The sequence below is a fragment of the Notothenia rossii genome, assembly GCF_949606895.1.
Source record: "Notothenia rossii genome assembly, chromosome: 2".
Lineage (NCBI taxonomy): Eukaryota > Metazoa > Chordata > Actinopteri > Perciformes > Nototheniidae > Notothenia > Notothenia rossii.
The window spans coordinates 78,470,863-78,498,763 of NC_136904.1; the positions used below are offsets into that span (position 1 = coordinate 78,470,863).

At 38.8% G+C, this 27,901-nt stretch overlaps 2 protein-coding genes across 2 annotated transcripts; one reads left to right on the top strand and one right to left on the bottom strand.

Moving 5' to 3' along the window:
- The first annotated feature begins 109 nt into the window (after positions 1–109).
- gcgb (glucagon b) lies at positions 110–1,867 on the top strand. Its single transcript, XM_079667447.1, has 4 exons — positions 110–176; positions 286–391; positions 1,205–1,360; positions 1,531–1,867. Exons 2-4 carry the CDS (start codon positions 297–299, stop codon positions 1,649–1,651), a joined length of 372 nt encoding a protein of 123 aa, XP_079523573.1. The 5' UTR covers positions 110–176; positions 286–296; the 3' UTR covers positions 1,652–1,867.
- Positions 1,868–3,417: 1,550 nt separating this feature from the next.
- On the bottom strand, positions 3,418–25,038 carry slc4a10b (solute carrier family 4 member 10b). The gene is made up of 25 exons (XM_079662828.1): positions 24,992–25,038; positions 19,521–19,602; positions 17,483–17,635; positions 17,208–17,346; positions 16,632–16,792; positions 15,875–16,030; positions 14,777–14,865; positions 13,468–13,625; positions 13,287–13,374; positions 12,484–12,630; positions 11,700–11,803; positions 10,715–10,889; positions 10,449–10,582; positions 9,974–10,219; positions 9,740–9,845; positions 9,078–9,239; positions 8,725–8,838; positions 8,454–8,615; positions 8,116–8,367; positions 7,902–7,970; positions 6,453–6,626; positions 5,892–6,011; positions 5,744–5,808; positions 5,547–5,641; positions 3,418–4,593 (listed from the first exon to the last, which is right to left on the bottom strand). Exons 1-24 carry the CDS (start codon positions 25,034–25,036, stop codon positions 5,557–5,559), a joined length of 3,186 nt encoding a protein of 1,061 aa, XP_079518954.1. The 5' UTR covers positions 25,037–25,038; the 3' UTR covers positions 3,418–4,593; positions 5,547–5,556.
- Positions 25,039–27,901: the final 2,863 nt, after the last annotated feature.

Sequence of the window (27,901 nt, forward strand, 5' to 3'; positions counted from 1 at the left end):
CACAGGATCTGCTGAGGTCTCAGTGACGGGGGAGTCACCTGGGAGAACGCTCCTCAGCTCCACTATATAAGACTGAGCAGATCAAGAGGGGACCATTAGATAGCTTCAGAGAGAAGAAGGGCAACCATCAACGCACTTTACAATCCTTCTCTGACACTCCACAGAAAGGAGCACAGGTGAGCATTTTTGACCCTTCCTATCTTTAGACATCCAATCTGTGAGGTTTTATTTATTTGATGCTGTATTGGAACTTTCTCAAAGTGTCTTTATCTGCTCATTTTTCAGAAGCTCAAACAATGAAAAGCATTCACTCTTTGGCTGGATTCCTGCTCCTCATCATGATTCAAAGCAGCTGGCAGGTGCCTGACCAGGACTCAGACCGAAACCAAATGTAAGATCAGCTCTCAGCTTTGTCTCATTCACATCAAATTCACATCAAAAAATCCACTATCAAGTATCCTTTATGAGAAGAACAATAACGTCTTTAAGTGTCTTTGGTGTCATAGCTATCAACCAGATTTAAACAGGATGTAATGCCTCCTGACACTTTTTATTTAATTTATCTTTCTTTTTTGTCTTTATTTCTTGGTTGAGATAGCTTCAGGTAGCCTTAATATGCTACCTTAAAATACTAACATTGACATAAGAGGAAAATGATTTGCAAATAGACCAAATGTAATTTACCATTATGTAAATGTTTATTCTTAAAGAGAAAACCAGTAGGAACAGTTATTTTAGTTTCCATAGGAGATTATGTGGGTTTTCTTTACATTTACTTTGTATAATTTAACTTATTGCCTTCCTTTAAGTGTTTTTGCATGTATTTGATTTTAATATTCATAGGTTTTAATTCAAATATGTTGTCATCTGTTGCTTAATAGACACTATATGACTTTCTCATGCAAAACTATTGCATAGTGTTTTTTAAATCTTTTAACCATTCAATTTCACAAGCAAGGATACCAGCATTAAGAAGATACACATTTACAGAAATAATGCTTATTCCGAAATATATAAGATCATTGCTGGTTCAGGGCGATGCAGCAGGATAGTTGTGGTGTGGTGATACTTCAGATAGAGAGAGAAAAAAGGCAGGGAGACAATGGACATGAAAAATGGTGGTGTGTTCTGACATATAGAGGACGTGGAGTGTTGGAGAGGATATTTTGTCAACTTAAGCTTTATCACTCTTCATTATTCCCAGGCTATTGGCTGAAAACTCCATGCTGGCCGAACCCATTGAGCTCCCAAACATCAAGAGGCATTCGGAGGGAACATTTTCCAACGACTACAGTAAATATCTGGAGACAAGAAGAGCACAAGACTTTGTCCAGTGGCTAAAGAACTCAAAAAGGAACGGGTGAGTGTGCCCTCGTCTTACCGGACCGCTACAACTTTGTGTCATAGTAGGAACTTGAGTGGAAATAGTTATACCTAACAAGTTTGTCTTCAATTATATTAAAACTGTATGTGTCTGGTATTGAATCAGACAACACAATTATATTAAAAGTCATTGTGTTTCATCTACAGGAGCGTATTTAGACGCCATGCAGACGGCACCTACACCAGTGACGTGAGCTCTTACCTGCAGGACCAGGCGGCCAAGGAGTTTGTGTCCTGGCTGAAGACCGGCCGAGGCAGAAGAGAGTAAACTCAACAAATCTCCCTAAATAATGCAGCAACTCACACCGACCCTGTGCTACTATATGTTTCACAATCTGTACTAGCCTTTTTTCTTGGTCCTGCTATTAAATTCCCTTCATACAAAGCTCTGTTGGCCTTCAGTGGTTGGAGGAAATGTTGTTCAAATGCAAGAAGTATGTTTGAAATGTGTCTCAATCATAAATGCTGTGTGACTTTATATCAAGCATTCATATCACCGTTCATTTTGTTCCCCTTTTGGCATTTTCATCTTCCTTCTCACTTAAAATGTGTATGTTACAATCAAATTACGGTTCTGAATTGCTACTTCCATAATTACACCTGTAGATAGTCTCAATACCTTTTCTTATGATTCAGATAAAAGTCATATTTAGTTTTCAATAAAGAAATGTGTACAATCTATCAATGGACTTCCCTCTTTTAACAATGAATCCATTTTGATATATTGGTTTGACAAGGATCTACATCTCAGTGCGTACATGTACATCTATAAATCCACATATCAGAGAATACATGAATATTGGTCACAGAAAAATAGACTTTTTAAACTTTTTGTTGATTCAACAGTTCTGAAGAAGCAGTTTAACTCCCACATAATTGATTATGAAAGATCTAATAAAACATGTTGAGCGCCTTCATCAGCTATTCTTCTGTTTATAGAGGCAGAACAAAAGTCCTTTAACACGTGACTCCCCAGGGAGGAACGTGCTGTGGGATTTGGTTTGAGGATGATGTGCGTCACCTGTCAGCTGTCACTGGAGAAGGATCTCCCAGTGATGCTCTGACAGCACACCTAGGAGGGTTATACTTAATGAAAGAACATGAAATCACGTCAATCAGCTCAAACTTGTTCTGAACAATGAATGGGTCGACACTCTTGACTTCTTCCTGGCGCTCAGACAAAACAGGAATTCACATGAGCCAGCAGCTTGACATGCTTTGGGATGTCTCTGAGCTGTCATCCTTAGCACATCAAACCATCTGTTGATTGCGGGAACCTCTGCCCACTTCCGTCTATTTGTATGCCAAATCTCTGAGGGTCCGACATTTATGCTGAGCAGCAAAGATACTGGACGTTTCTATCATGTCATCCCCCTATGCAGGTATTACATCAATGCAGAGTGTGATGCAGCATGTGTATTCACCTAATCCAGTTTCTCTGATGTGATTTGAGCCAATTTAATGAATGAAAGGTTTTGTAGCGACAGATCAAGCAATGTTAAACAGCTTTCTATGTCACTTTATTATAAGGGTGCGAGAACTTGTTTAATGCCTAGAATTAGTTGCATGAATGAATGCATAAGGAGTTCCTGTTGCTCACCTTAATGGTATGTGAGTGGATGTGATAAGTTCATGCTTAATGGAGTGTCGTTTTCAGAATTGAGATTTTTCTATAATGATATCAATTTAGCTGTGAACATTTGAGGCCATTGCGTTTGATCATCCTTTCTGTAAAACGAAGCTGTATGTAAAAACATTTATATACATGACCCCGCTCTGTCACATTTACAAACTAGTGGTATTCTTAGTGATAGTAGCGATCATCCTAACTTTATCATTAATGCATTAAACCATGACTCATGCATTGTGGCCTTATTATTAGCGATGCATGAGTCATACTGTATCTGCTAGTATAGTTGGCACCCAGCTTTCCATTATTGCAGTGCACACACCATTAGTTTGGAGTCTATTTGTATTTCTTTATTCATGTAAAATGACATTGACAGGATATGCATAATAAGCCCATCCCTCGTCCTTCACAAACACATCTCTATTACAGTATGATCATCAGATGTTTAAGTATATTTATTATGAATCCTTTAAATTCATGTTTCAATAAACTTTTTACTAAATGTAAACAATTTATGAAAACTAAAATGTACAATTACAATATGCGCAATACACTGACGATGACACTAGGAGGCAGAATACTGTAAATCTGTTAGAATACAAGGTAATCTGTAGCAAACAGTCATTTTCTTCCACAACATAAAGATATATAAATATTTCTCATATAGATATTGACATTGAGTATTGACATTTTGGCAAAAAGTGCTATTGCATTTGGTCTATCAGGGTCTATTGCCCATTAATCACATTACAGCACTCCGTCAGTCACAAAAAGCTTTATATGATTGTACGCGTCTAGTATGGCTTTTCACAAAGTTATTACTGTATATCTTTAAGGTCAAGCATGACCGTATGCTTTTAAAATATTCACTAAACTTTTAGATTTATTTTACATCATAATGTCTATGGAGATAAAGGAAAATAGGGAATTGGTGAATAAATACATAAAGAAAACAAGGATAAAAAAATGCAAATTGATCCAATAAGAAAAACTTGAAAACAGCTGCATGTGAGCAAAATAATCTTTTCAAATGTAGATTAATAAACTACAATGTGACAACACAATAAAATATGAAATGTCACTGGCTCTTGAAGAGGCAGATTATTTGTGACACATTAGAGATACAGTTATTCACTTAGTTAGGGCTGCTCAATTAATCGTATTTTAATCGCAATTACGATTTTGGCTTGCAACGATTATGAAAACAACATAATCGAAATAAAACAAATTTTCTTTTGGTTTTTCAGTTGAATATACTTAAAGTTCAGGGTAATCAACTTTTAAAAACATACTGTTCACATTTTTCAATAAATGGATGTTTTCAAAGTAAATGGATAATCTTTTTTAATAATCGTGATGTCAATTGTTGACCCAAATAATCGAGATTATGATTTTTGCCATAATCGAGCAGCCCTACTTACAGTACACATACGATTTTCAAGAATAAACATAAAGGATTGATTAACGGCATACAAATAGTTGTTTACAAGATCACCCAGTGACAAAGATCCATCTTCTTCATCTTAAAATGATCCTTCATGGAAACCAGTGTTGTGAATACTGTGACTGTTCAGTGAACTCTGAGATTCAAAGAAAGAAAGTATAGATGTTAAATTAGTATAAATATACTAGTCAAGTAGGCTGCTGCAACTAAAGAGGACTTGTTTCAGTCACTGTTATGTAGTGACATCAGTGTCAAAATACTCAGTTGCAAGTAAAGTAACTGTAATTAAAAGTATACACAGGTTACAAATCTAGAAATATTATGAGCAAAATGTAATTATCAAATGCAGGAGTACTCATTGTGAAGAATAGCCCTGTACATACAGTAGGGTTATATTGCTGTGTACTATTCTACTAAATTAATCTTAGAATTCAAAGGAGCTAATGAGCACATTTTGTTAGCTTTCAATAGAATCAGGCTAGCTGTTACCCCCTGTCCTCAGTCTTTGTGCTAAGCTAAGCTAACTAACATTTACAGTAAGGATGTGAGAGAGGTACCAACTGCCTAACTCTCAACAAGGGAGTGAATAGGCATATTTCAAAAAGTGCCTAACTTAGAACAAATCTAAAATGAACAAATCTTAACAACCAAACTCAACAATAGTTATTGTTTTGTTAATACATAGTGACATTTGTATTCGAGTTAAAAACTGAAATAAACGGTTTTCCTGATATTTATAATGACTCTTATAATGATTCCTAAAAAAGATTTCCTGTAAATTACAACAGCCACAAAAGTAAAGCCGATATCACAAGAAGCCAAAGATTTAATGAGCTATTGGCAGATGAATGCTTCTGTAGCTCCATCCCCTATTGAGATGTTTACCTCAGCTTATTAGTGCCCACACATAGTTAGAACCAATTATTATTGAACTTTAGGTAAAGTAGGATTTCAGTTGTCTTATCTTTTTTGTTCCGGCTGTCAGAATTATAGGTAAAATTATTCCGTTTTTTTAATAAGAAATATAATTGTATTTTCATTTGTGTCGTAGTTATTATTCTGTATATTCAACAATGCAGAAAGTCTTACCATAATGATCTTAGGTGTTACTGTTGTTGGCATTCCAAGTATTTCCAAAAGAACCTTTCGACATTTCATCTGTGATGTTGATGACTGGTATTCCTCTGTGAAAAGAGGTGACAATTTAATCTCTCACATTTATGCGACACAGTAATATGTAGAGGAACACTGTCATAATGTCCCTTTGCAAGTATAATACAACTTACTTGTACCCTTCTAATGGCACTTGCACTACTCCCTCGTCTTCCGCCATTATACTCTGGTCCTCCTCCTGAAAGTTGAATTACATACAGTTAAAATACATGTAAATATAAATCAAATTAAAATGCATGTTGTGGTGACGAGCGACTGCACCTCCTCAGCATCCTCGAGCTTCTTCTTCTTGCTCTCTGGCATGAGGTCATCCAGCCAGCTTAGCTCTCTCTTGGTGAAGAAACAGTCCATGAGCTTCCTGATGAACACCAGAGCCAACACCTGTAGAATTCAAAACCAGAAACCTCTGAAAAATCCTACTTTTTAATAAAGAAGTATGATGCTCTGGAGATTTTGAATAATAAGAGGCTAACACAAGAGGTAATAACACAAACACGCCTTACTGAGCAGAAGAAAATACAGCAGTTTAAAGAGGGTTTCAGTAAGGTCAGGGATGTAGTCAAAGGAGGTGTACATTAACCAATTTCTGGATGCACAGCAGCAGAAATCTACAGTTCTTCCGACAAAAGATATTAATGATACAGCATGATTTTTGTTATGTTCAATCTGCTATTTTGAGAGGGTTCAGAATGAAGTGAATTGTTTGTTTTACTTCTAATAACTCCTGCATTAACCACAGTGTACATGGCATGTGCCTAATGGACTACAGTGTTGAAAGGTATGCTGTGCTTGTGATGGTCCAAAAGTGAATAGTTTACACACCATCATGGGAAAGACAATGGCAGCTTTGGACGTCTTGATGACCCAGAGCAAAATCAAACAGGTGAGCTGGATGATGGTGAAGAGGTGCACCTTCCTCAGGGGCACATGGCGCAGATAGATGAAGTCTGGCTGGTGCTTAGCCGGCATGCCGAACAGTCTCAGACGGTCGAAGAGCTGGAGAGGAATGGTAGAAAAAGATGTTTAACCAGGGAAATACCTGGCTCCTTATCAGCTTAAGGCTATGATGTTCACCAGCTTGCATCAAACTGTGTATGTCTGTCAGTAAGTGCTGAATAGGTAGTGTGCGTTGGATTTTTGGAGATTTTTTTTAAAGTAGCAACCAATGAAAACATCAACGTGAATGATGAGAGTGAACCAAAACAGTTAAGTCATAGGCCTGACAGCATAACAATAAACTGACATCTATTATGGTCCGTGACACCAAGAGTTACTTCAACTGTAGGTGATAATTATATGAAGGTTCATCAATGCCAATTTTACATTGTCACGCTGTCATTAGATACATTATCAAGAAGCTGATCAATCAGAGACACTTTAAGTCGTCTTATCTTCATAATGCATAACTTGACAAGGGTTTTGACAACCTACATACACATAATGTCAAAGTGTTCCTGAATGTGATGAAAAAGGAATTGTTTGCCTCTTTAAGGTTATTATTTTGGCAGTGTTTTTGGCAACAGAAAGCTTATACAATATGAAGTGACCGCCTCCGGGATCGATAAGCAAACATCCAGCTAAACGTTTGTGCCTGCTGACTGTGTGCCTACAACAAGCTGGAAACCCTTGAAAAGCATAAAAAAACACCCTTTTGCAATCAATACCTTTGAGTGTTTGTCTTGAAACCCAATAATAGAAAGTACTTTAAAGTGAAGAAAACAAAACTAAAAGGGGGCAATTAAATACCAGCCAGGTGTTCTGTAAACGCTGGGAACACACTAGAGTCCAATTAACACTTTTTATCTGGGCAGCCAGACAATATGGAGGCGCTCCCCTATCATGGCTCGGTGAGAATTAACTGTCTACACAGATTATTGGAGGTTGGAGCATCCACAAATTAAAATGTAACCACACTGGCCAATTTATTCACACTGGCCAACTGTCTGTTTAATCTCATGTCTAGATTATCCGCATGTGCAATGAGTCTATTTACAACCCAAATGCTGCCGACAGTATCACAATTGGGTGGTGCTGGTATTCAGTCTGTTTCCATGCATAATGTGGGCATTAAAACTGAGGAACTGTGCATTTATCTGTGTGATGGAATTCATTTTTTAAATAAGTCGGATATATTTATTCCACTTCAATCACAGAGTCTGTCATACCAAAGGTCATATGAGAAATATATTGTATCCTTGTGTTTCCTCATGTAACGAAACAAGTGAGCAAAAAACAGATGCATTAAAAACAATGAAATTATAATAATTGTACCTGAATGCCTCTGAGAGAAGAGGCTCCCATGTAGAGGAATACTCCGTACAACACAGGCATAGGAATGAACTGAGGAACGATACAAATGCTGTGTCAGAAACATGGATTTGCTCAGTAACTGCTTTATTTAAGCAGACCACTCAGTCATGAATATGGAACAATAGCAGAGAGATACTTGACGTCACACTCTATTAATGAAAAGACGGTGTCTGACCTTCAGCACAGAGGTCATGAAGACAGAGCAGCCCATGAGGGTGAAGATCATGAGGCCGGTGAAGCGCTGCTCTCTGATGCCGAGGAACTTGGGCTGCTCCCCGGGAGCCGAGCACTCCGACTCCAGCTTCAGGCTGTTAACGTGGCTGATGGAGAGGACGGTGGCCGCCACGAACCACGGCAGGCCCATTAAAGAGCACACACCGAGCATCACCCCCACGATGAACAGATCCAGGTGGTACCCACAGCCTTTCTGAAGGGGGAAAGCACCAGTAAATATCTTTGATTCAGACATCCTGGGGGTCTGTATGATGCAAGGAATCCTAGAAATGAAAGTACCTTGAGTTTGTGTTCCTTCCTGTTAATGATGACGGCTGTGATTTGTTGGTCCATGAAGATGAGGATGGTACACAGCACGGCTGGGAACACCGTAATAATTGCCGTCCACCAGGGGTTAGGCCCAAGAGGATTAATGAACCAACCTCGATCATCTCTGGTTGGCTGAGAAAATAAAAACGATTGTTGTTGGTTAAACATCATGAGAAGCTTGATAGAAAATAACACAATTCAGCAGTGTGTTGATCAAATCTTCTTTTGTGGACTAGCTCACCTTAAACACACTGGGAACCTTTAGCTTTGGAGAGGGGATCCCTAAGGCATAGTCGATTAAGACCATGGTAAGGATGGCGAAGCAAACAGCAAAGTCGCTGATGATGGCTCTGACCTGATTAAGAGGAAAATGTGTCAACAATCATTCAGTTTGTTTTATCAAATTCAAATGAAAGACTTTTTTTTACAGGAATAAAACCCATCACTTCATCAAAAGTGTCCTAGTTTCTACTATGCAGTACCTGTATTTGACCACTAGAGTGTACCACTGCACTTTGCCGCTGTAGAAGCTTTAGTCTTCATTCTTGATACATAATTCCCTCTAATGTAGTGATAATGTGTGAGAAATATTACCTTTGTGGGAAAGTAATTGCTGAACTTGAACTCCTTGAGGAAGGCGGACAAAAAGATGGTTGAAAAGAAGAGAATGACGCACCAGAAGAGGACATCGGGTATGTAGGGGCCTTTAGGGCCGCAGGCACTGCCCACAAACTCTCCCCGCTTCTCAATACAGTCCTGCAAATAGAGGGCCAGAATTATTCAGTACATGAAAACCAATTTACACAAACTATACAGGGTACAAAAATGTGCTTTTATAGTGATCGGCAATGACGAGTAATCCAATATAACCCAGACCAAATGCGCTTAATCCCCCCTGTTCAGATTTCTACATCTGGGAGGGCATGCCACTTCAAGGGGGAAGATCTAAATGCAAATTATTCTTTTCAGTTTGTCCTATTGCAGCTCAATAACTCCTCACAGCTGCCAATAGACGTGTGGTGTTTAGCCTGCATGTCTTAAAGTGTGTGTGTGTGTGTGTGTGTGTGTGTGTGTGTGTGTGTGTGTGTGTGTGTGTGTGTGTGTGTGTGTGTGTGTGTGTGTGTGTGTGTGTGTGTGTGTGTGTGTGTGTGTGTGTGTGTGTGTGTGTGTGTGTGTGTGTGTATTGTATAAAACCTCCATGATTGACAGATTTGTTTTTTGTCTGACTTTTTCGAACCAGCTCCTGTTGGTAGTACCTTGGTCTCCAGTGCTTCCCAGTAGATTTCTGAGGCAGTGACATTAGTGTTCTCCCAATACTTCAGGGTAGCATTGGTGGGGTCAGAAGGTTCCACACATGAACATCTGCGGAGGCACATGAACATCTGGGTGAATAAATAATCCCCCTGGGATTTACAGTACCTCTAAGGAATGTTTTTAGTAATTACACTTTTTTTGAACAAGGTATCATGTGAGAATAATTGTCCACATACGAGTACATGGTGAGTTTGTCCAGGTTGTTGTTCTTGTTAAAGGGATAGTGATCCCCCAGGTGGATGAGTTTCTCCAAGGCCTCGTAGATGAAGATGATGCAGATGAGTGAGGCGAAAGCTTCCTCTGTGAAACGTGTGATGTAACAAACCAGAGTGCTGGCATCTGTAGCCACCAGCACCATACAGAGGAAAGCTGTCCACAGACCAATGCAGGTTCTCAGAGACAGATAGGACAAGCCATACTCCCTATGTGCAGATTAAAGAGGGGAAATCAATGTGGGGCAGATTGGAGATCACTTTGTCCATGTAGTCAGAACATCAAATGGGAGGCCAGATGTTTGTGAGATGATTTATCCTGAAATGATCTCACAGAGAGCCGGGAAACATCAGACAATGTAATCACCAAAGTGTAAAATAGATACAATTAATTTAATGAAATTATTTCCATATACAGTCATATGAAAAGTAATCATACTTGCAGAATTTGAACAATATCTTTTCAAAAACCAGCACTGGCCCTGTGCTGCCCAGAATGGTGAGGGGCTGTCCTGCAAACAGCGAATAGGCGATCCCAGTCAGCGAGGCTCCGAACAGCGACTCAATCGCACTCTGGGGGATGGGAGAGGATAAAGAGATAAATAGAGCGTAGGTACCTTACATATCTGATATATTGGACAACAACAGTGTTCCGCTAGTCTTGGCAAACACTGTAAACATTTAAAGGAAGAGCTAATCATTTACTATGCGTCCTTCTGTTGCCTCGCCCAGCAGTCCCCCGAAGGTGATGACAGGTGACATGCAGGCACAGTAGAGGAACAGGAAAGAGGCCACACACTGTAAACTAAAAGCATCAGTGTAGTCGGACAGGTAGCAGGGGGCCTTGCGCTTGATGTCTAGAAGTAGACCACCAAACCACCTGGAAAATACAAAAATAAATGTGTTACCTGTGTGATTTATTCACACGTTAAAATGTAATTGCCATAGATACTCTATTTCTTTAAAGAGCAGTAGCCCTCCAATGCCGTTTTCATGATGCCGTTTTCAACTTTTAAGTCTGGCTCAGTGTGATGGGCCTCTATGATGGAAAAATCGAGCAACAAAAAGACGTCTCCTGGCAGGATGTTTCTATGGAAACCACAATATGAGACCAAAACCAAGTTTACACAGAATTCGCATAGAGTTGAGTGTAGCAAAGTGCTGGCTTTACTGGATTCATTTTACAACAGTCTGTGTACATATTATGTGTCTACAGAGGAAAAACTCTAAAAAAAAATTATCTTTAAAAAAAAGAAATGCATTAAATCTTCCAAATGCAGGCATTATTTAGTGCCATATGTTGTAATGGATATATGAAACACATATGTTTAACTCAGAGCACTGAACATAACTCTTTTTAAAGAAGCAGACTTACAAAATCCCATAATGTACTCAACTGCAAATTCTCTCAAGCTAATTTTTTACACATCAAAAATCATAATAAATTATGATTTGTGAGGCTTTGTAGGCTGAGTTGTCCAAATGCAAATAGATTATGTGGAACCAAGTAGTGAGCGTAGTGAGTGGGCTGCATCCTGTACTGCCACAGCACTGCAGTATACTGACTGTGTGAGGCACTGATTTATGTAAATGTAAATAATATTTCTACACCTCTGTAAGACTTCACACTCTTTTACTGGTGCCAGGATTTACTTTTAACAAAAGCACTGCCCGTTCTGTGATCCCTCACCTGCCAGTACGCTGCAGCTCTGGACCCCCGTGTCCATCTTCCTCCTCTTCCTCTTCGCCCTCTACTAATCCGTTGGGTAAATTGCTACATTTCTTCCTCTTCTCCTGTTTGACAAACAAATCCACAGCAGTTGCATTATTTAGAAGCACATCACATACCTCATTCACACCAACGGTGTTTCAGGGCCGGTTCGGAGCTGGAGCTTGAAAAGCACCGGGTTTTCCTGTTCACACCGCAGCGGAGCAGCCTCTTAGCTCCGGAATCCGGTTCATTTCGAGCAACAAAAAAATGTCCGGCCAGAGCAAAAGCACCGCATACGTCACGCTTACGTCGAGGCGGGGGCAGGGGCGGGGGCGGGATCAACTCCTGAACAACAACAAAAAGCCGGCGTTTTATCCAGTTTGTACACAACGATGGAGAAACTTAACAAGCAGCAGTGGTCCACTGAAGTCTGAATCTGGTCTTCTGAAGAGGTAGAGAGGAAGCTGGAGCACAATCGGCCATTGTTGTTGTTGTCGGTGTCAGCTGTGAGGGGTTTCCGCGTGCTTTGGCTTTATGAAGCAGGCACGCAAACGGTTACGTTATGAGGCAAACGATGACGCAATGACGCAGCACCAGTCGGACTCTGGGCAGTGTACAAAGAGCCGGAGCTAAACCGAAGAACCGGTTCTGAACCTGAAAAGCTCTAGCACGGAGCTTGAACCGGAGTTGCGTTGGTGTGAATGAGGTAAGACATCTCAAGATAAAGAAAATAATGCATCAAGCTAAATAAAATCCTACCAACCTGAGAAGGTACATTTTTTGGTGGCTCGATTCTTATGGTTGGGTCCCACTCTCCAGGAGGCAGGACTGTCACTTGATCGAGAAATTCATCAATCCCAGCGATCAGATCATTGCGGTCTTTAGCTTTATAGGCAACATCATGGAAAACCTGTAGACATACAAATATGGAACGTTGTTTAAAAAGCTGCACTACTGACTCAAACCTTGACTGACTGCCATGCAGTGCACATGCTGCACTGTATGTGCAATCTTCACCCCACTCCCACTGTGTTTGGCTTCCTTTAAGATATATACTTTACAGACTTAGGGATATTTAATGCAGGAATGTCTGCAAATCTAGGTTGTAATCGAGCAGACGGGTACATTCACACAGTGAGCCCTGGACTTACTTAACCCCATGTAAACAGAATATACCATAGAAACATAGGAATTGCTGACTATGACATTACAGTGTTAATCACTGATATTCACAGTGTGTCTAACAACGTTTGGACTTCAGTAAAGCCCATCTTTTCCTCCTCAGTGATGATGGATGGCAGCCTAAATACCAGACAAAAAGGAGGACATGAGGGCTGACTCATCGCCAAAATTGTCATAAAAAGCTCTGAGCTGTGTCTCATGCTGAGAAATGTTCCATCACTTCAGGAATTTGTGAGTTCTGCTGGACTGTGAATTTATGCATAGCGCCTGCAGAAACTCTGAGCATGACATCTGGTTGACATTCAGAACAATCTACACTCTTCAAAACATTAATGAAGAATAAATTATGAAGGGTGCTAACGATGTTCTTTAGTGAACTCTCACCTCATCTGTCATAAGTGTTGCAATGGATCTTCCAATCTCATGATACTGAGGCCCTCTACCCAAAGGCCCTAGAAGAATAAACAGAAACCTAAAAGCAAAACACATATATTCCAATGAATCAGCAGAGTAAATACAATATATTTATAGCTTATTGAACTGGTTTGTCCTGCAGTAACCTAACCTTGTGGCAACGGGGACTTCAGTCAGCCCATTGAGTATGACCGCCGGTGAGAGGCGGACAAACGCCACCACCGGCTTGTTCAGAAATTCCAGCTCTCCTACTAACACGTTACACGCTTCAGCCCCAGCCGGGATCTTTTTCATGAAATGAAGGTCTATCTGGAAAAAGGACACAAGATACAATAAACAACAATTTTGTACCAAAGTGCTTTCTATAAATAAATCATTGTTTAAGTGTATCCTCATATAAGCTCCAAATGAATTTTATGACTGGATTGTAGAGTCTAAATACAGTCCAGATGTCCAGACTTTGTGTGTTATACGATGTAAATAAAATATTACAAAAGATTATGGAAACATAGTTTTACATGTTGCATAAGGATGAGGTATCTTTCACGCCTCAAAAGTATGATGCCTAAAGGCATATAAATGCCCCACAGCTGCTATTTCAAATGTTTACTTTTTAATGCAGTGGAGCTACAATCTACAGAAAATGTTGCAATATTAAATGTGTTATTTTTCCAGTGATAATTATGTGGAGTTGACAAGTGCTGACTGAAGTGTTGTTTGTTCCTTCATGGAGTTCATGTGGCTCTGGTGTTGTTCTGAGCCATCCAAATTAATATTTGTAATGTATTAATGGGTCCTGACGTCAACACAGTTATAGTGCTGATTTTTAGAGTCTGACAGTAATACTAATTATTTTGCTTTGTGCATCAAGTAAATAATTATATATTGAATATTAGGGAGCCTCCGCAAAGGCAGGACTTTGGTTGTTACAGTGTTTATAAATAATACTAAGTGCAATGTGGATTAATAGGCACATGGGGAACAGGAAAAAGGCACAAATCAGATAGAGTGAGATTTTATCCTTGTCTGTAATGTCTATGAATGTCATACTCGACATTATAATCCTTATCCCCTACTAGATGACCTTTCTTTTTAAAAATACCAAAAGTGACCTTCTGTTCTTTGTTCCACGGTGCTGCGCTTATTCGTCAAATATGGCAGGCTTTTATTAAGAACTACACTTGTTTAACAATTGCACATTACCCTGACCGCTCCACACTAGTGCAATCATTTCCTTTTGACAATAATGCATGATCCGTTATAATTAAAAGTATCAATGCTAGAAATAATTCCAAAATAAGTCAAATACAAGCATTCACCAGCAAGTAAAAAGGGAAAAAGTATTCATTATGCAGAAAATGTTGGATGTGACTATTATATAATATATTATAATATTGTTATATTGTATGTGCTTTTATTATATGTGCTTTATATCCATGTGCCCAGTGTGTTTGCTACACCTTGCTGAAGTCCACTGAACTGTTCTCTCTAGAGATGTCCCCTTTCCCGTCTGGAGTTGCTAACTGAGATGTGGAGGCTGTCAGCTGACCTGCAACAATTCATAATGGAGAAATATGAATCAATTCCAAAAATGTCTCAACATTTCAGCAATTAGTTATTTCACGAAAAACAGGGGGGAAATCAAAAAGACCAGAGAAGACAACATGATAACTGCCTAGCTGCCTGACAGGTTTGTCCTAATTTCTGTATTTATTAAACTGCCGGGTCAAAAATTAACACTAATTATAATGTTTAATGCGTTTACCAAGCATGGCGTTAAGCTCGTCAGAGATTGTTGCTTTGAAATAAGCTTAAAAATGACACATTAGTGACATTAAATTCCTCATGATGTGCCAGAAGTAATTCTAGTAAACTAGAAAAAGATTTAACAAACAGCTTGGTTTAATCGGTAAACTAATTTTGTCATGTTGAATTCTGGCAATGCTTCCAATTCAACTTTTAAATTAGCACAGAATTAAAACTAAATAGATGTTAGGCTGTTTAGATCAGCAGCAAAACAATATTTATATAATATACTTTTACACAGTTTTGAATCTACTTTTTAACTCAACTCCAATCGAACAAAAAAACAACCTATTTTGCCAGTGTAAACATAATTAATGAGAAGATTCTTCCCTACATTATGTTTTTATAATTAAAAACTGATGAGGGCTTTCTGTATAAACCAGAACCTGTTGACATCAATGGGGCTTTGGCAGGTGGGTGGGCAGATGGTGGGGATAATCACAAATAAGGAGAATATGGAACATTTGCTACGTTAAGACCATATGCATATAAGACATATACCCATCATGCACAGTATCTACACTTAAGCACAACTGACAACATTCATTGCAGAAGGAAACCCATTAAAACATGTTTCCTTGTTCTTAGGACCCCTTCTCAAAGTTTGTTTATAGCAGTCTATGTCAATATATTTTAGCCAGTTTAACCAAAGACTAGTTCTTCCTTCTGATAATGTTTCCTTTAAATATAATAAATTCCTGAAGATGTAAAATTGGTGATAATGTTAATATGCAGAGCAGTGATTTACCCACCATTCTTCATGTCAGCGAGGGAGCGTACAATCTGCAGGCGGTTAGCCAGCTTCTTCTGGTTCTGGTGGTGGTGCTGCCTCAGCAGTGTGGCATGCACTCTCTTCCTGAGATCATCTCCCAGCGGTGCGTATAACTCCTGCTGGTCCAACACCATATCTTAGGTAGAAAAATAATAGCTATTTAGATGCATGTTCTTATTCATCTTTGTTGTATCAGGCGTTCTCAGTGAGAATAAGATCTCTCTTCCAAGAGAGACCTTGACCAGAAAAAAATCACCAGAACTTAAACACCAAAAAAGAAACAACGCAACAACAACAACAACAACAACAACAAAAATAATTAAAAACAGTTACAAGAATCATGAAAAACGTCAAATACTAAAAATCAGGCACTGTAGATGTGAGGTAATTTAGGAGCCTTAACAGTAGAGCTTTGTAAAAGTTGAATGAGGTTAGTTATTCTTGACTGTAATGAGGTCCATCAAATTGTGAATACTGTATGTAGTGCATCAATTTACTTCTAGATTTCAAGCAGTGCATCAGAGAAATATAATGAGTACAAAGTATACAGTATACAAAAATAAAAAATGTCCCTTCAGTGAATGAAGTGAGAACTACATCATTCTTTTCATATAAAGGTACATTAAGGAGACACCCAATGTAATAGTCAACACTTTTCTGAGTTCAGAGGTCATCTTAAATAGACAAAGTACAGTTACTTTGTCACTTGCTACAACTGTGTCTTCTACAGTCGTTACCTGCAACCTCTTCAATGGTGTTAGCCCTCATGTCGAGCAGCACAGTGCTGTTGATAATGCAGCTCCGCAGCTCAAACAGGCTGTGTAGAGACAGAGTGGCTACGTAGGGTTTACTCCACCGCTCTCCTCCGTCCTCCACGTCCTCCTCAAACTTCAGCCACCTGTAACAGGAGAGTGGGGATCAGTCAGGAGAGAGAGCCGCAGATGGCAAACCAGGCCGGCCATCTGTTCTAGCTGCATTAACCACACTCCTTCATTCCAGGTCCCTCTCTTATTGCCTCTCATCACGGTATCATTATAAATAAAATATGTCTGATTTACCATTTTAACAGAACACCATCCTTTATATGATAAATACATTATACATGTTGTTTAACATTACAATAAAACAATTCCCAAAGCAAAAGCAACAATGGATCGCGATTACTTAAATGCAATGGAAACAAATACTGGATAGACAGCCACATCTCTCATCAGTGTAAGTGGGATCGGGGCATGACCGGTCCATTCAATCAGAGCTTTCCGTAATGACATGTAGGTCAGGACTGTGAGGCTGCAGTGCCAGGGCAGTCTAACCTGGCAGATTCCCTCCAATCTGAATCCTCTGCCTCTTTTAGACAGATTTCATCCATCTGTGTGAAGAGGTCATGAGGAATGTGCTCTTCATCATCATCCTCAGTGCCCAGTAGGAACTGCACTCTCTGGGACGGAGTATCTGGAAACACAAGCAGTTTCGTTAAGTGTTTCAAACTGAAGTCTTAATATTCAGTAGCTTTAGTTAGTAAGAGATTGTGAAAAAATGTTTAAAGGATTTTCTTTATGCTATGCAAGTCTATGATTGTAGCTAGTACCATAAATTGGAGACTCTCTACCCTCCACCAGGGTGGGGTCCCGGTCCCTGCTCCTTTTCTTGTATTTGTTTCCATGGTGATGGTGCCTGCGATGGCTGTGGCGCCTGGTACTGCCCAGGGGGACGTGGACCCCGATGTAGAGAGTCCTGTGGCCTAGGGAGATAAAACACAGTGGTTAGAGGCCTGTGTGTGTGTGTGTGTGTGTGTCTGTGTGTGTGTGTCTGTGTGTGTGTGTGTGTGTGTGTGTGTGTGTGTGTGTGTGTGTGTGTGTGTGTGTGTGTGTGTGTGTGTGTGTGTGTGTGTGTGTGTGTGTGTGTGTGTGTGTGTGTGTGTGTGTGTGTGTGTGTGTGTGTGTGTGTGTGTGTGTGTGTGTGTGTGTGTGTGTGTGTGTGTGTGTGTGACCATAGATAATCATAATCACTTCTTTGTGTTACCCCATTAAGCTTTATATGTATTTGTCCTTGCTGTGATTAAGTGCTACACTCAAACAGATAGCATGTAGTTAAATAACGTTTACTGCTGCTATATAGTGTATAATAATGTATTAGCCATTCATTTAATACCACCTATTTATGGGGACTACAGATGTGAATTACTTTAAAGTCATTATCTGGTATAGCACATCAAATTGTGACATTTAAGAAATAAGATTTAAACGTAACACATTCTATTGTATTCTATGGTATAATGAAACATTATCAAAAAATAAAATAGGACATTCTTGTGATCTATTTCGGGTTCATGCAAACAAGTCTTGTGCAACTTCACACTTTCACTTGAAAAAGTCCTATTTTTAAATAAGCTCTAAACCAGTTGTGAAAAAACATGTCTCAATGGTTATTTTGGTCAGCAGACATATTATTATTTAAATAATTAAACAGAAAAGGTAATCTAATATAGGCTTCATTTTTTGTATTCTATTATATTGTATTTGGTGGGAAGGAATGAAGAGTTATGTGTCCATGTTTGTGTTTGTGCTGGGATGAGACAGCATGAGTGAGTAAGTCTGCCCACTCAGTGCACTGCAGCATGACAGAAGAAGATTCAGACCAACACATACAGTGTTGTTCGGAATGATCGGAAGAGCTGTGTAAATATGATGTGTGCAGGACACAAGTCATTAAAAAGGTATTCTGTGATAATAAAAGGAGTTTAAAACCAAAATCATGTGATTACTCACATGAATGTTGAACTTTTCTATGCATGTATGTTTTTTTCTCACTTTTTAAAAAAAAAAAAATTCTTTTTTGTATTACTTTTAATATAATATACTTTAATATTGTTTTAATATTGTCTGCTTATCTGTATTATTGTGTTGCATTGTTGGAGAAGCCTGTGACCTACGATTTTCAACGACATAATTACTCGTGTTATGTTAGTTTGACAATAAAGAACCTTGAGGTAAATTCAAGCTGTAATCTTTCAAATAAATGCCAAAAAACAATCTCTTTCATTAATGTTTACACATTTCAAAGCAAGTGACATATTTTTCGCAGCTTCTAAATATCCCAACTTACGACAAGGATGACGGATCATTTGTTCCACTCTTTTTTAACACACTTTTGTTGCTTTAACGTTATTGAGCTCTGGAAACAAATTTTACTGATAAAATAATGAGTTTTTAGTTTTGTGTAAAGTTTTGTTCAGGTGAACGTAATTCTATATTTTAGGGCATCTTGTTTCTAAACCTACTAAAGCAATGTGTTAAGAGCATTGACACACACAGACACATAGCTTTGTTTTTTAATGTATGCATGTTCGCAGATGCAGAAGGGAAACGCTTCTGGTTTCTAATTGAAGTTATTAAAACCTTCTCTAAGTATCTTGTTTTGAATGACCATATTTTTCAGAAATAATTACATTTCTGATGCACACTCAGCTCACCCACAGCTTCTACCTCCCACTCTGCTCTTGTCTTTTTACTGTGAACCAAGAGGAAAACAGCTGTTTTAAGGGCAGAGTGGGCGGACTGAGCTCCAGCAGCCTCTAACTGCTTCGAGCTTTTTCATCCCAGATGCATTCAGTGCAGGCCAGGTACCTTCAAGATCCTCTTGCCCGATGTTGGTCCCCTGTTGGGACCGTGTTCCTCCTCGGTCCACCACAGCCTCGTCATCATTCCTCTGTTGGACACATAGTGACAAACACAGAGAAACACATATTCAACATTATAAATATTATTTAAGAGCACAAGTGTCATACACTATCTTATAATAGCTTGGACAGGAGCATGACATCACATATCTTCAAGTTTACTAATGTATCCTGAACATAGCATGAAACTAAATGATTGTTGATTTGGTGTCTCCTCACAGTCGAGGGCATGGTGAACAAACACATTATCCAACCGAGTAGCGCGGTTGCCAAGGAAACTAATGCATGTGTCATTTTGAAAAGGAAAGAGTATCATCTTAGTCCAAACAGAAAGCTTTTCATAAAGGGGAACAATAAATGACCTGCTTTTTAATGATGCACTTCTGTTTAAGGTGCTTTCTTTGCAGTGACCTGTATGACATTGTTAATGGGACCTGAGCTAAAGGTGAATCACTGCTTGAATGCATTTATAAAAAGGTTAGATAAATAACATTGTATTCCCTTAGCTTGCTGTTTTTTTGTTTTGTTTTTCATTTCAACACTATCTATCTCTCTGTTTTACCACCCACACTTATTCAGGAACAACAATACATGTCCTTAGTTTTTAATTGGAGGAGAGAAATAAAACTCATACTTCCAAATAAATGAAACCATGTTATTAGTTTCAGCTTTGATATTGTGTTACAAACTCTCCTTGCAGTAAGCAGCAAGTTATACGGACAGTAACATATGGGGGTTTTCCAAACTCCATGTTTATTTATTTTAAAACAGTACAAAGATATGCACTTACAACAGTGACAGAAATATAATCCTTAGGGCAGAGCTTTAGTCAGATTACAGTATAGAGAATATTAAATGACCGCTTTTGAGCACAAAAGTTTTACTATAGACAGACCTGTCCTGTCCTGATAACCCCTCACATGTGACACAAGATAATAAGCAGTTAACTAACCAGTCAATTCAGTAAATAACATGAAACATTCCGGCTTTGCCATAGCAGGAGATGGCTCAGAGCACATGGATCTACTTGTTTCTAGTCAGGTCACACAGAGAAGAAGCATTCTGTGGTGTGAGAATCAGCCTGCTTATGTAATACTAGTGAAAGAAGATGAGGGGGAATGAGTGGTAAGAGTGAATTTGTGAATCCGACAGCAATCATTTATTGTCACTTAGCCTACCAGTTCATCCAAGGATAAGAATGTAAACTGAATCCCTGTTTTAACATAAACATTTAAACAATGTGTAAATATGCTATTCATTCAATCTTGGAGCTTTTCAACACAATTACACAGATTAATCCTGAGTTTTAACTGCAAAATATTGGCCGCAACTGTACTACAGTGCTCCTGTATGTATAGGAGAAATTCCAACCCACTCATTAACTGGGAAATGTGTACTCTAGTTGAAAAGCATTTATACAGTAGTAGGCCTATGCAAATGTATTGGTATAGTGATATGAGGGGGGTGTTAGTTAGCAAAAAGGATTAAAATGCAGCCCCCTCTCAATGCCTTAGTTGTAGAGAGACTGCAGGTGCAAAGAAGACTTTTATTTTAATATTAAGTAGTCTATTCTACCAAAGTAATTGACCCTTTCAGTGACTGAAACTGTGCAAAACTTTCCTTTAGGTTTGCCATTCATGACAGCCTTTTGGTGATGTGAGGTAAGTTTGCAGTTGGTTAAACATAGCATGGTTGCTAAAAAAAACATTAGCCCAACTTAGACTGATTTGTCCATTGCAAAAGACAAGAGAAAATCTTTGTAACCTCGATATATAACGATAAACCTATATTACAAATATATACTTGTACTACTTGTATACTTGAGTATACCTTCTCTAGTGGTTCGTCTTCTTCGCCTCGTTGTGAGAGAACTAAACTATCTCAGAACTGCCCCTTGAGGCCAGAGGGGGGATAACTGCATTTATAAAACGGACAAGTCAAATCAAGCAATCTGATTGGTTCTTAGCCGTGATATACTGAGCGTATACCACGGGTAGAATTGTAAATTACTTTTCACAACAAGTCAGTATCCCTCCGCGTCTGAGAAAAACAGTATACTGGAACAAGAAAGCAGCGGAGAAGTAACGGGGCAGAAGCCCTCCTTTTTGACGCAGCGGTATGGACATAGACATCAAACGGCAAAACATATTCAGTGTGCAGTTCCTTTGGCATTAGGGCAGGGATATCTAGATACTTTTGAAGGTTTAACATAATGAATTGTGCTACTTTTAAAGCAAGCAACGATGTTTTGAAATCTGTAATCAAAGAGGTCCGCAAAAACGCTATCGACCAATCAGATTGCTTGATTTGACTTGTCAGTTTTATAAATATATTTAAATTTCTTCCGTTACGAAACAAACTTACAAAGCATAAAATGGAAACATTTAAGATTAACTTCGACCTCCGGGGGGGTCTTACTATAGTATGGATGAGTGGATTGAGCAGTGCCTATCTCCAGAAAAAAAAGCACCTAAACTAAGACATGCAGAGCTACGTGAAGAGCAGGTAAACCAACTGGAAAAGTACCACCATTCAAAAGCTTTCTGATGCGGGTCTTGAAACAAAGCAGAGAAATTATGACCGTTAGTGGCCACAGGTGCGAAAGCTCTCTCCAGAGCTACTGGAAGCCCAATCTCGGGGACCGGAGAAAGTGGAGCAATATTCTCGCCACACCAAGCAACAGCCTCGAACAACCTCAACATATACAAGTGACCACGTAAGCCATGCTACTGATGCTGGACAGTTTTTCAGTGGATGCACAATAAACAGCAACATACACATTAATGTAAATAAACAGCCAAATAATGGATCAACGCTCTCTGTCTAATATGTTCGCTTGCTGTTAGTGTTGTTGCATAGCAACCACCTTGCACTATGTTTTGTGCAGAAGGCAACGGAGGGACTATTTCATTTTGAACATCATTATTTACTAATAAAAACTATTTAAATTAGAGTGTGTATTTTTCTTTCATATTGCCACACTTGGTAACCGTTTTTCGGGTCGGGCCGAACCACGCCCCTTAGCTGTGATATAATGAGCATATACCACGGCCTGTCGTGAGCTATTGCTTAATTATACTGGGTGCTGCTTTACTCTCAGTCACCACAACGAGCAACAATGAGCCGACCACACTCCAAAACAAACTTCTTCTAGCGACACTAAGGTGAAATGTGTGCTTTATCAGAGGTGTTCCCAAACTGTATTGTTTTGCAAATTGATACATTTAAAATAATCTAGAGTTTTGGTTCTTTGTTTTGTTTGTTTTGTTTATTGTTTTCTGCATAGTCTCTTGTCCACACTCCAGTCCATTTGGTGGCGGTAATGCACCTACAAGTTGGTTTGCCAACCGCCAATAAACACGAAGGAAGAAGAAGAATGTATTGTTTTGTTTTACAGGACAGAACATAAAAATAGACTAACTGGTCGGTTTGGCAAGTTAATTAACGCCCAACCTTACGCGTGAGTTATTAACTTCCCTGAACGCCTTTTACAAACACTAGCATGATAGTGTTAGCATGTAAGCAAGCTCAAATGCACTTTTATGTCGTGGAGTTGGACACGTATTTCTGTCTTGTGCTAGTGGGGCTTGATTAAGTTAAGGGATCAATTAAGTTATTTTTGCATTTATGTCTTTATGGTCTTTACCAATCCCAATGAGGATCCTGTAATTTTTCAATTAGAGTAAAGGACTGATAAACCTGCTAGCATTCATTAAATGTTCATTTACTATAATGTTTGCTTAACATTTGAGAAAACGGATGATGTTGATCACTGGCATGGATTTATGAGTAAAATAAGTGATGATTCTGTCATTTCCTCTTTATCCATTCAGCAACAGCTGGTATTGAGGATGTAAAATAAACATTAAACAATAGAGCACTGTAGAATATATCCTGTCTCTTACATAGTGATTTTAAGCACTTATTAGGGTAATTTTAATCCAGAAAGTTTGCTTGACATCAGCTTTTTCATGGGCCATTTTGACTAGTTGAAGATTATCAAGGCATTATAATAATAATAATAATAATAATAAAGGGCACTGCTGTTCACAGCTGCATTGCCACATGGGCTCAAAGCTGCAGTTGATAATCTGTCTACAAATACAGAGGGCATGGATCAACATCCCAGGTCAGATTAAAACTGTCTGTATTTGTTGCTAGAACACCATTAGACAGACCATGCTCACTTAGCATAATTCATAACAGAAGTCAATGTGCACTAAACCTTGACACAAAATGCCTTCAGTGACTTCATCTTTTTAAAGTTCATGAGCTGTTTTCTCATTCAAACTCAACCAACCAAACTCTGCATATACCCTCCATTTTGCATATGTTTACCCCTTAAAAAAGCCCATTGAGGCATATCACCTTATTTCTGTATCATGTATGTGACGTACTGTATACTTAGCACAATCCATGCAATAAAGAAAATCCCTTTTTGGTTTAATGGAATCTAATGTTATGCTAAATAGATGATTAAATAAGTGAAATGTACCTTAAAGAGAATATCCATACCTATCATATTTTTTTTTTAATTGTTTCAGGTCATTGTGTCATAAGTTTCAAAGTGTTTGGCCTTCTGTTGGGAGTTAAGATATGTACAGTATAACAATATTTTGGTTGCATTAGTGCATTTTAAATGTTGTATTTCCTTTTAAGGGGGATGATTGAAAAATAATGTTAACAAATAACCATGACGGATAGATCTACTGAGTGAGACATGGCGATTCAAACAAGATCAGATCAGTAAAATTGGTTCCTAAGCCCAAGTAGGTACTGAAGAAATAGAGAAATCCACAGAAGAGTTCAAGTAGAGGTCCTGTCACCAACAGGCAAAAAACTACACCCTCCCTCCCCCCAGCACTTTTTAAGCAGTCCAATAATCATCCATTTATGAGCAAAAGCATGTTAAAAGGCTGGCAAACTTCAAAGCTGAATTGATATCACAGGATGTTGCACATACTTGGATCTGATCCCTACAGATGGCTGTTGCAATTTTGGAGGCATTGGTGGCAGCAATATCATTAACTGCACAGGCTTTCGTGAAGCACAAAATACACTGTAATCCTTAAATGTTAATGCTTTAAATGTCAACATCCTGTAAGAGCACACATTAATACTAATATTCCTTATTTTTTTATGTTATTAAAGTTATTTAACAGATATGAGCACTTATTTTGGCAGAATTAGTGTCTGAATCCATCTCAATACTGCAATATGGATCAGTAGTTCAGCTGGAGAAAGCTGTTTTCCACTTTTCTACTTTTGCCAGGATTTTAGGCTCATTTGGGACACTCGGAGAGAGAGAGTTCCGTTTCCACAAACTATCCCAAATGTCATACTGTGAAAGACCTCCTACCCTAACCACACAACGATTTGAATATTTCTTTCATCAAAGAGGGTTTCTTTCTTTCCTACCTTATATTTACAGAGCCAAGGAGCTTCCAAGTTGTCCGAATCCATGAGCTCTTCCTCTGTGTCCTCTGCTTTATAATCAGTTAAGACAGAGTGCTACACAGTCTATAAGCTGAGCTCTGCAGTGCAAACTCCCGCTGCCGTGCTGTAGACCATGTTAGAAACTGATCCCCTTCTGTTGTGCCAAACAAATGTAATTTCTGATTGAGCATCTATCGACAGAGCCACCAGTTTCTCATCATGAGATTATAGTGGCAACGTCATTGTGGCTGGCCGGCAGCATCTCATTAAGGATGAAGCTTTCATTATACATCCCTCCTCTCTTTGCTCTTGATGTATCCACAGTAAAGTTATACTTAAACTTTTCACTTTGCGTCAAATTAACGTGGGCCCATAGTTCCTAAGCTCCACCTGCTGTGAGTCTGTCTTTTACTTGCACTCTTCACAATTAGATCCAAGAAAAAATCAGTTACCTCAATGCAACACTTTTCTTTTCAACTTTTATCCTTATAGTCTTGCTGTAAAAGCTGAGAAATACATGGGTCGTGACCTACTAAACTTCCGCACTCCACTGGAAAGCCACAGATTTATTTTAACCTTTTGGAAATAAGTGTTTTTATCATTGCTAAAATTAGTTATTTACAAAGTGGTCACTCCAGTCTGGTAGAGGGGTCTACTCTGGAGACTTTTCCATTTGGAAGTTTGTTGTTCGGAATCAGATAAAGCTTAACACTCTAAAACTAAAGCCACATTCTACCTAAAGTACTACCGGAGTAAAGAAGCTCAGTCAGTCTAAAACCTTCAGCTAAATGGGGACATCTGTTTTGATGTGAAACAGCATAAGGATAATAACAACAAATCTCCTCCTGAGTGGTCAGCAAGGACCAATGGGGATGGGCCCACCACGCAGAACATCCTCAGAGTGAGACTTATTTTATATCAATAGGATTTCCTTGAAAAATACTTGTAGAGTTTGTTTTTATAATAATGTTTGTGTATGCTAGCTGCCTACGCATACATTTGCAAAGCTTCATATAGAACAGTATAACACCACTTTTATTTTACATAAACTTAATCATTTCACAATTTTATCAGATAACATCAGGGCACTTCAGCATGAATTTACCATATTAATCTGACATCTGTCCAAACATGGATTTGGCATATATAAAATCATAAAGCACAAAGTCATTTGACTTCCTTTAATCATTCTTACAGTCACGTTATATTGTAAAACAGAATCACATAAGCCTCCTCGTGATGCCTGTTTCAATTCATAAAGTAACCTTTACATCCTGTCCAGATTTAGTCTCATGTTGGCTTACTAAAAAAACAAAACAGATTTCTTTCTTTTTTTCAGTAATGCAATATCACATACATTATATATCTGGAGAGATCGCTTCCCTTTCTACAGGTGAGTAGAGCTCTGCAGGTGAGCTGCACCTGCTGGAAGCTCCCCAGGTTTCATGAAACATGTTGAATTAAATATTTAGTATCTGTCTTCTGATGAAATAGTTGCATTTTTTTTTTTTTTACCAATAGCTGTTCAGGATAAAATATGAGATATTGTTTCCAAAGAGTTTAGTGCTCTTTACCGTTCTCAGCAGCGGCTCTATCTGGGCACCTTGCTCCGTGGGGTCCATCCTCCTCTCAGCCGTGTCACCGTATCACAGAGATGATGGAGCAAACCTCCGCTGATATGATCCTGCAGGTGTAGCAGCGACTGAGCGAGCTCACAGCGGTCACATGTTCATCTCACCGCCGGTCAGCAGCTCCGTGGTGCTTTGCGCCTCTCTGCGCTCCTCTCCCTTCACATGCGCATCTCTGCCAGCTGACCGTCGCGTCACTCTTGAACGATTAGCCCTTGTTTCACACGTAGAGTTTTCTGGGTAAACTGTTGTCAGGTCACGTGTGCAAGTTATATAACAATGTATGCTTTTTTATACCATGACTCAGCGGGTTTAAGCCATCCCTTGATACCCTATAGCAGATATTGCGGTACTACCCAGACTCATGCACTTATATGTGTTTAGTGCTTTCCCAACATTTTCCTTGTAATATCTTATCCCCCCTAAAAAATTATGTTGATATCGAACCATGTCAGAAAACTGCAGATGTTTCATGCTATTCATAACATTTTCTAAAGATTAAATATCTGTTGCATATAAATATGGCTTGCATTATTATCTTACAGTTTAAAGTTTAAATGAGTATTTTGGTATAGAGGCATAACCTACTAAAACTTGCTCTAGCATTTCCTCAATGGTTCTGGTACCTTTACAATTTAAGCCCCTGAAATAATCCCAATGTGTACCAATCTCGTAGTGTTTTGTGTTTTAATATTCCGATGAGCTGAGCAAAGCAGCCACATCAAATGTGCTGCTCTTCCAACCAATATCCATTAAATTATACTTCTTTTTTTATTCTATGATTGGAAATGTTGGTTAAACTATATACTGTATGGGTTAAACAGATCTTCAAACGTATCGAGTCCAACTTCACTGTTCCATCCACCTAATACATAAAGTAGACTTCATAACGTTTTCTATAAGGATATGTGGTTTTCATTTCAAAGTCCTTATAGCTTCACGTGTGTTTGTTTTCAGGAAGAGTGTTTACTTCCCAGGGTGACTTGTTCATCAGAGCTTGTTGGTTGCAGTTGAAACCATTTTTGGCCCTGCAGATTTAAGTATTTTTAACAGCAGGGGTTTCTTCCGCTGATAGACTAATAGTAAAGCATCGCCATCTGGTGTAGATCCCTGTCCATGAGTCGTTGAATTCAAAAGGGAAACATCTGTACACATTTTCATTGAGTCATAAAAATAAGTTTTGATATATATTTTTAATGTTTTGTATTAAAGCTGCCACTGGACCCGACTGACCTGAGAGAGCCACACACAAACAAACCAACAA

What these genes read in the sequence shown, in the direction of transcription:
- gcgb (XM_079667447.1), top strand. Translation starts at nt 297, where the DNA reads ATGAAAAGCATTCACTCTTTGGCTGGATTCCTGCTCCTCATCATGATT. An exon ending in GACTCAGACCGAAACCAAAT is followed by an intron (nt 392 to 1,204) that starts GTAAGATCAGCT and finishes CATTATTCCCAG; the next exon opens with GCTATTGGCTGAAAACTCCA. An exon ending in AAGAACTCAAAAAGGAACGG is followed by an intron (nt 1,361 to 1,530) that starts GTGAGTGTGCCC and finishes TTTCATCTACAG; the next exon opens with GAGCGTATTTAGACGCCATG.
- slc4a10b (XM_079662828.1), bottom strand. Translation starts at nt 25,036, where the DNA reads ATGGATTCGGACAACTTGGAAGCTCCTTGGCTCTGTAAATATAAG. An exon ending in ATATTGTTCAAATTCTGCAA is followed by an intron (nt 10,220 to 10,448) that starts GTATGATTACTT and finishes ATCTGCACATAG; the next exon opens with GGAGTATGGCTTGTCCTATC. An exon ending in AGGTTCCCAGTGTGTTTAAG is followed by an intron (nt 8,616 to 8,724) that starts GTGAGCTAGTCC and finishes TTATTTTCTCAG; the next exon opens with CCAACCAGAGATGATCGAGG.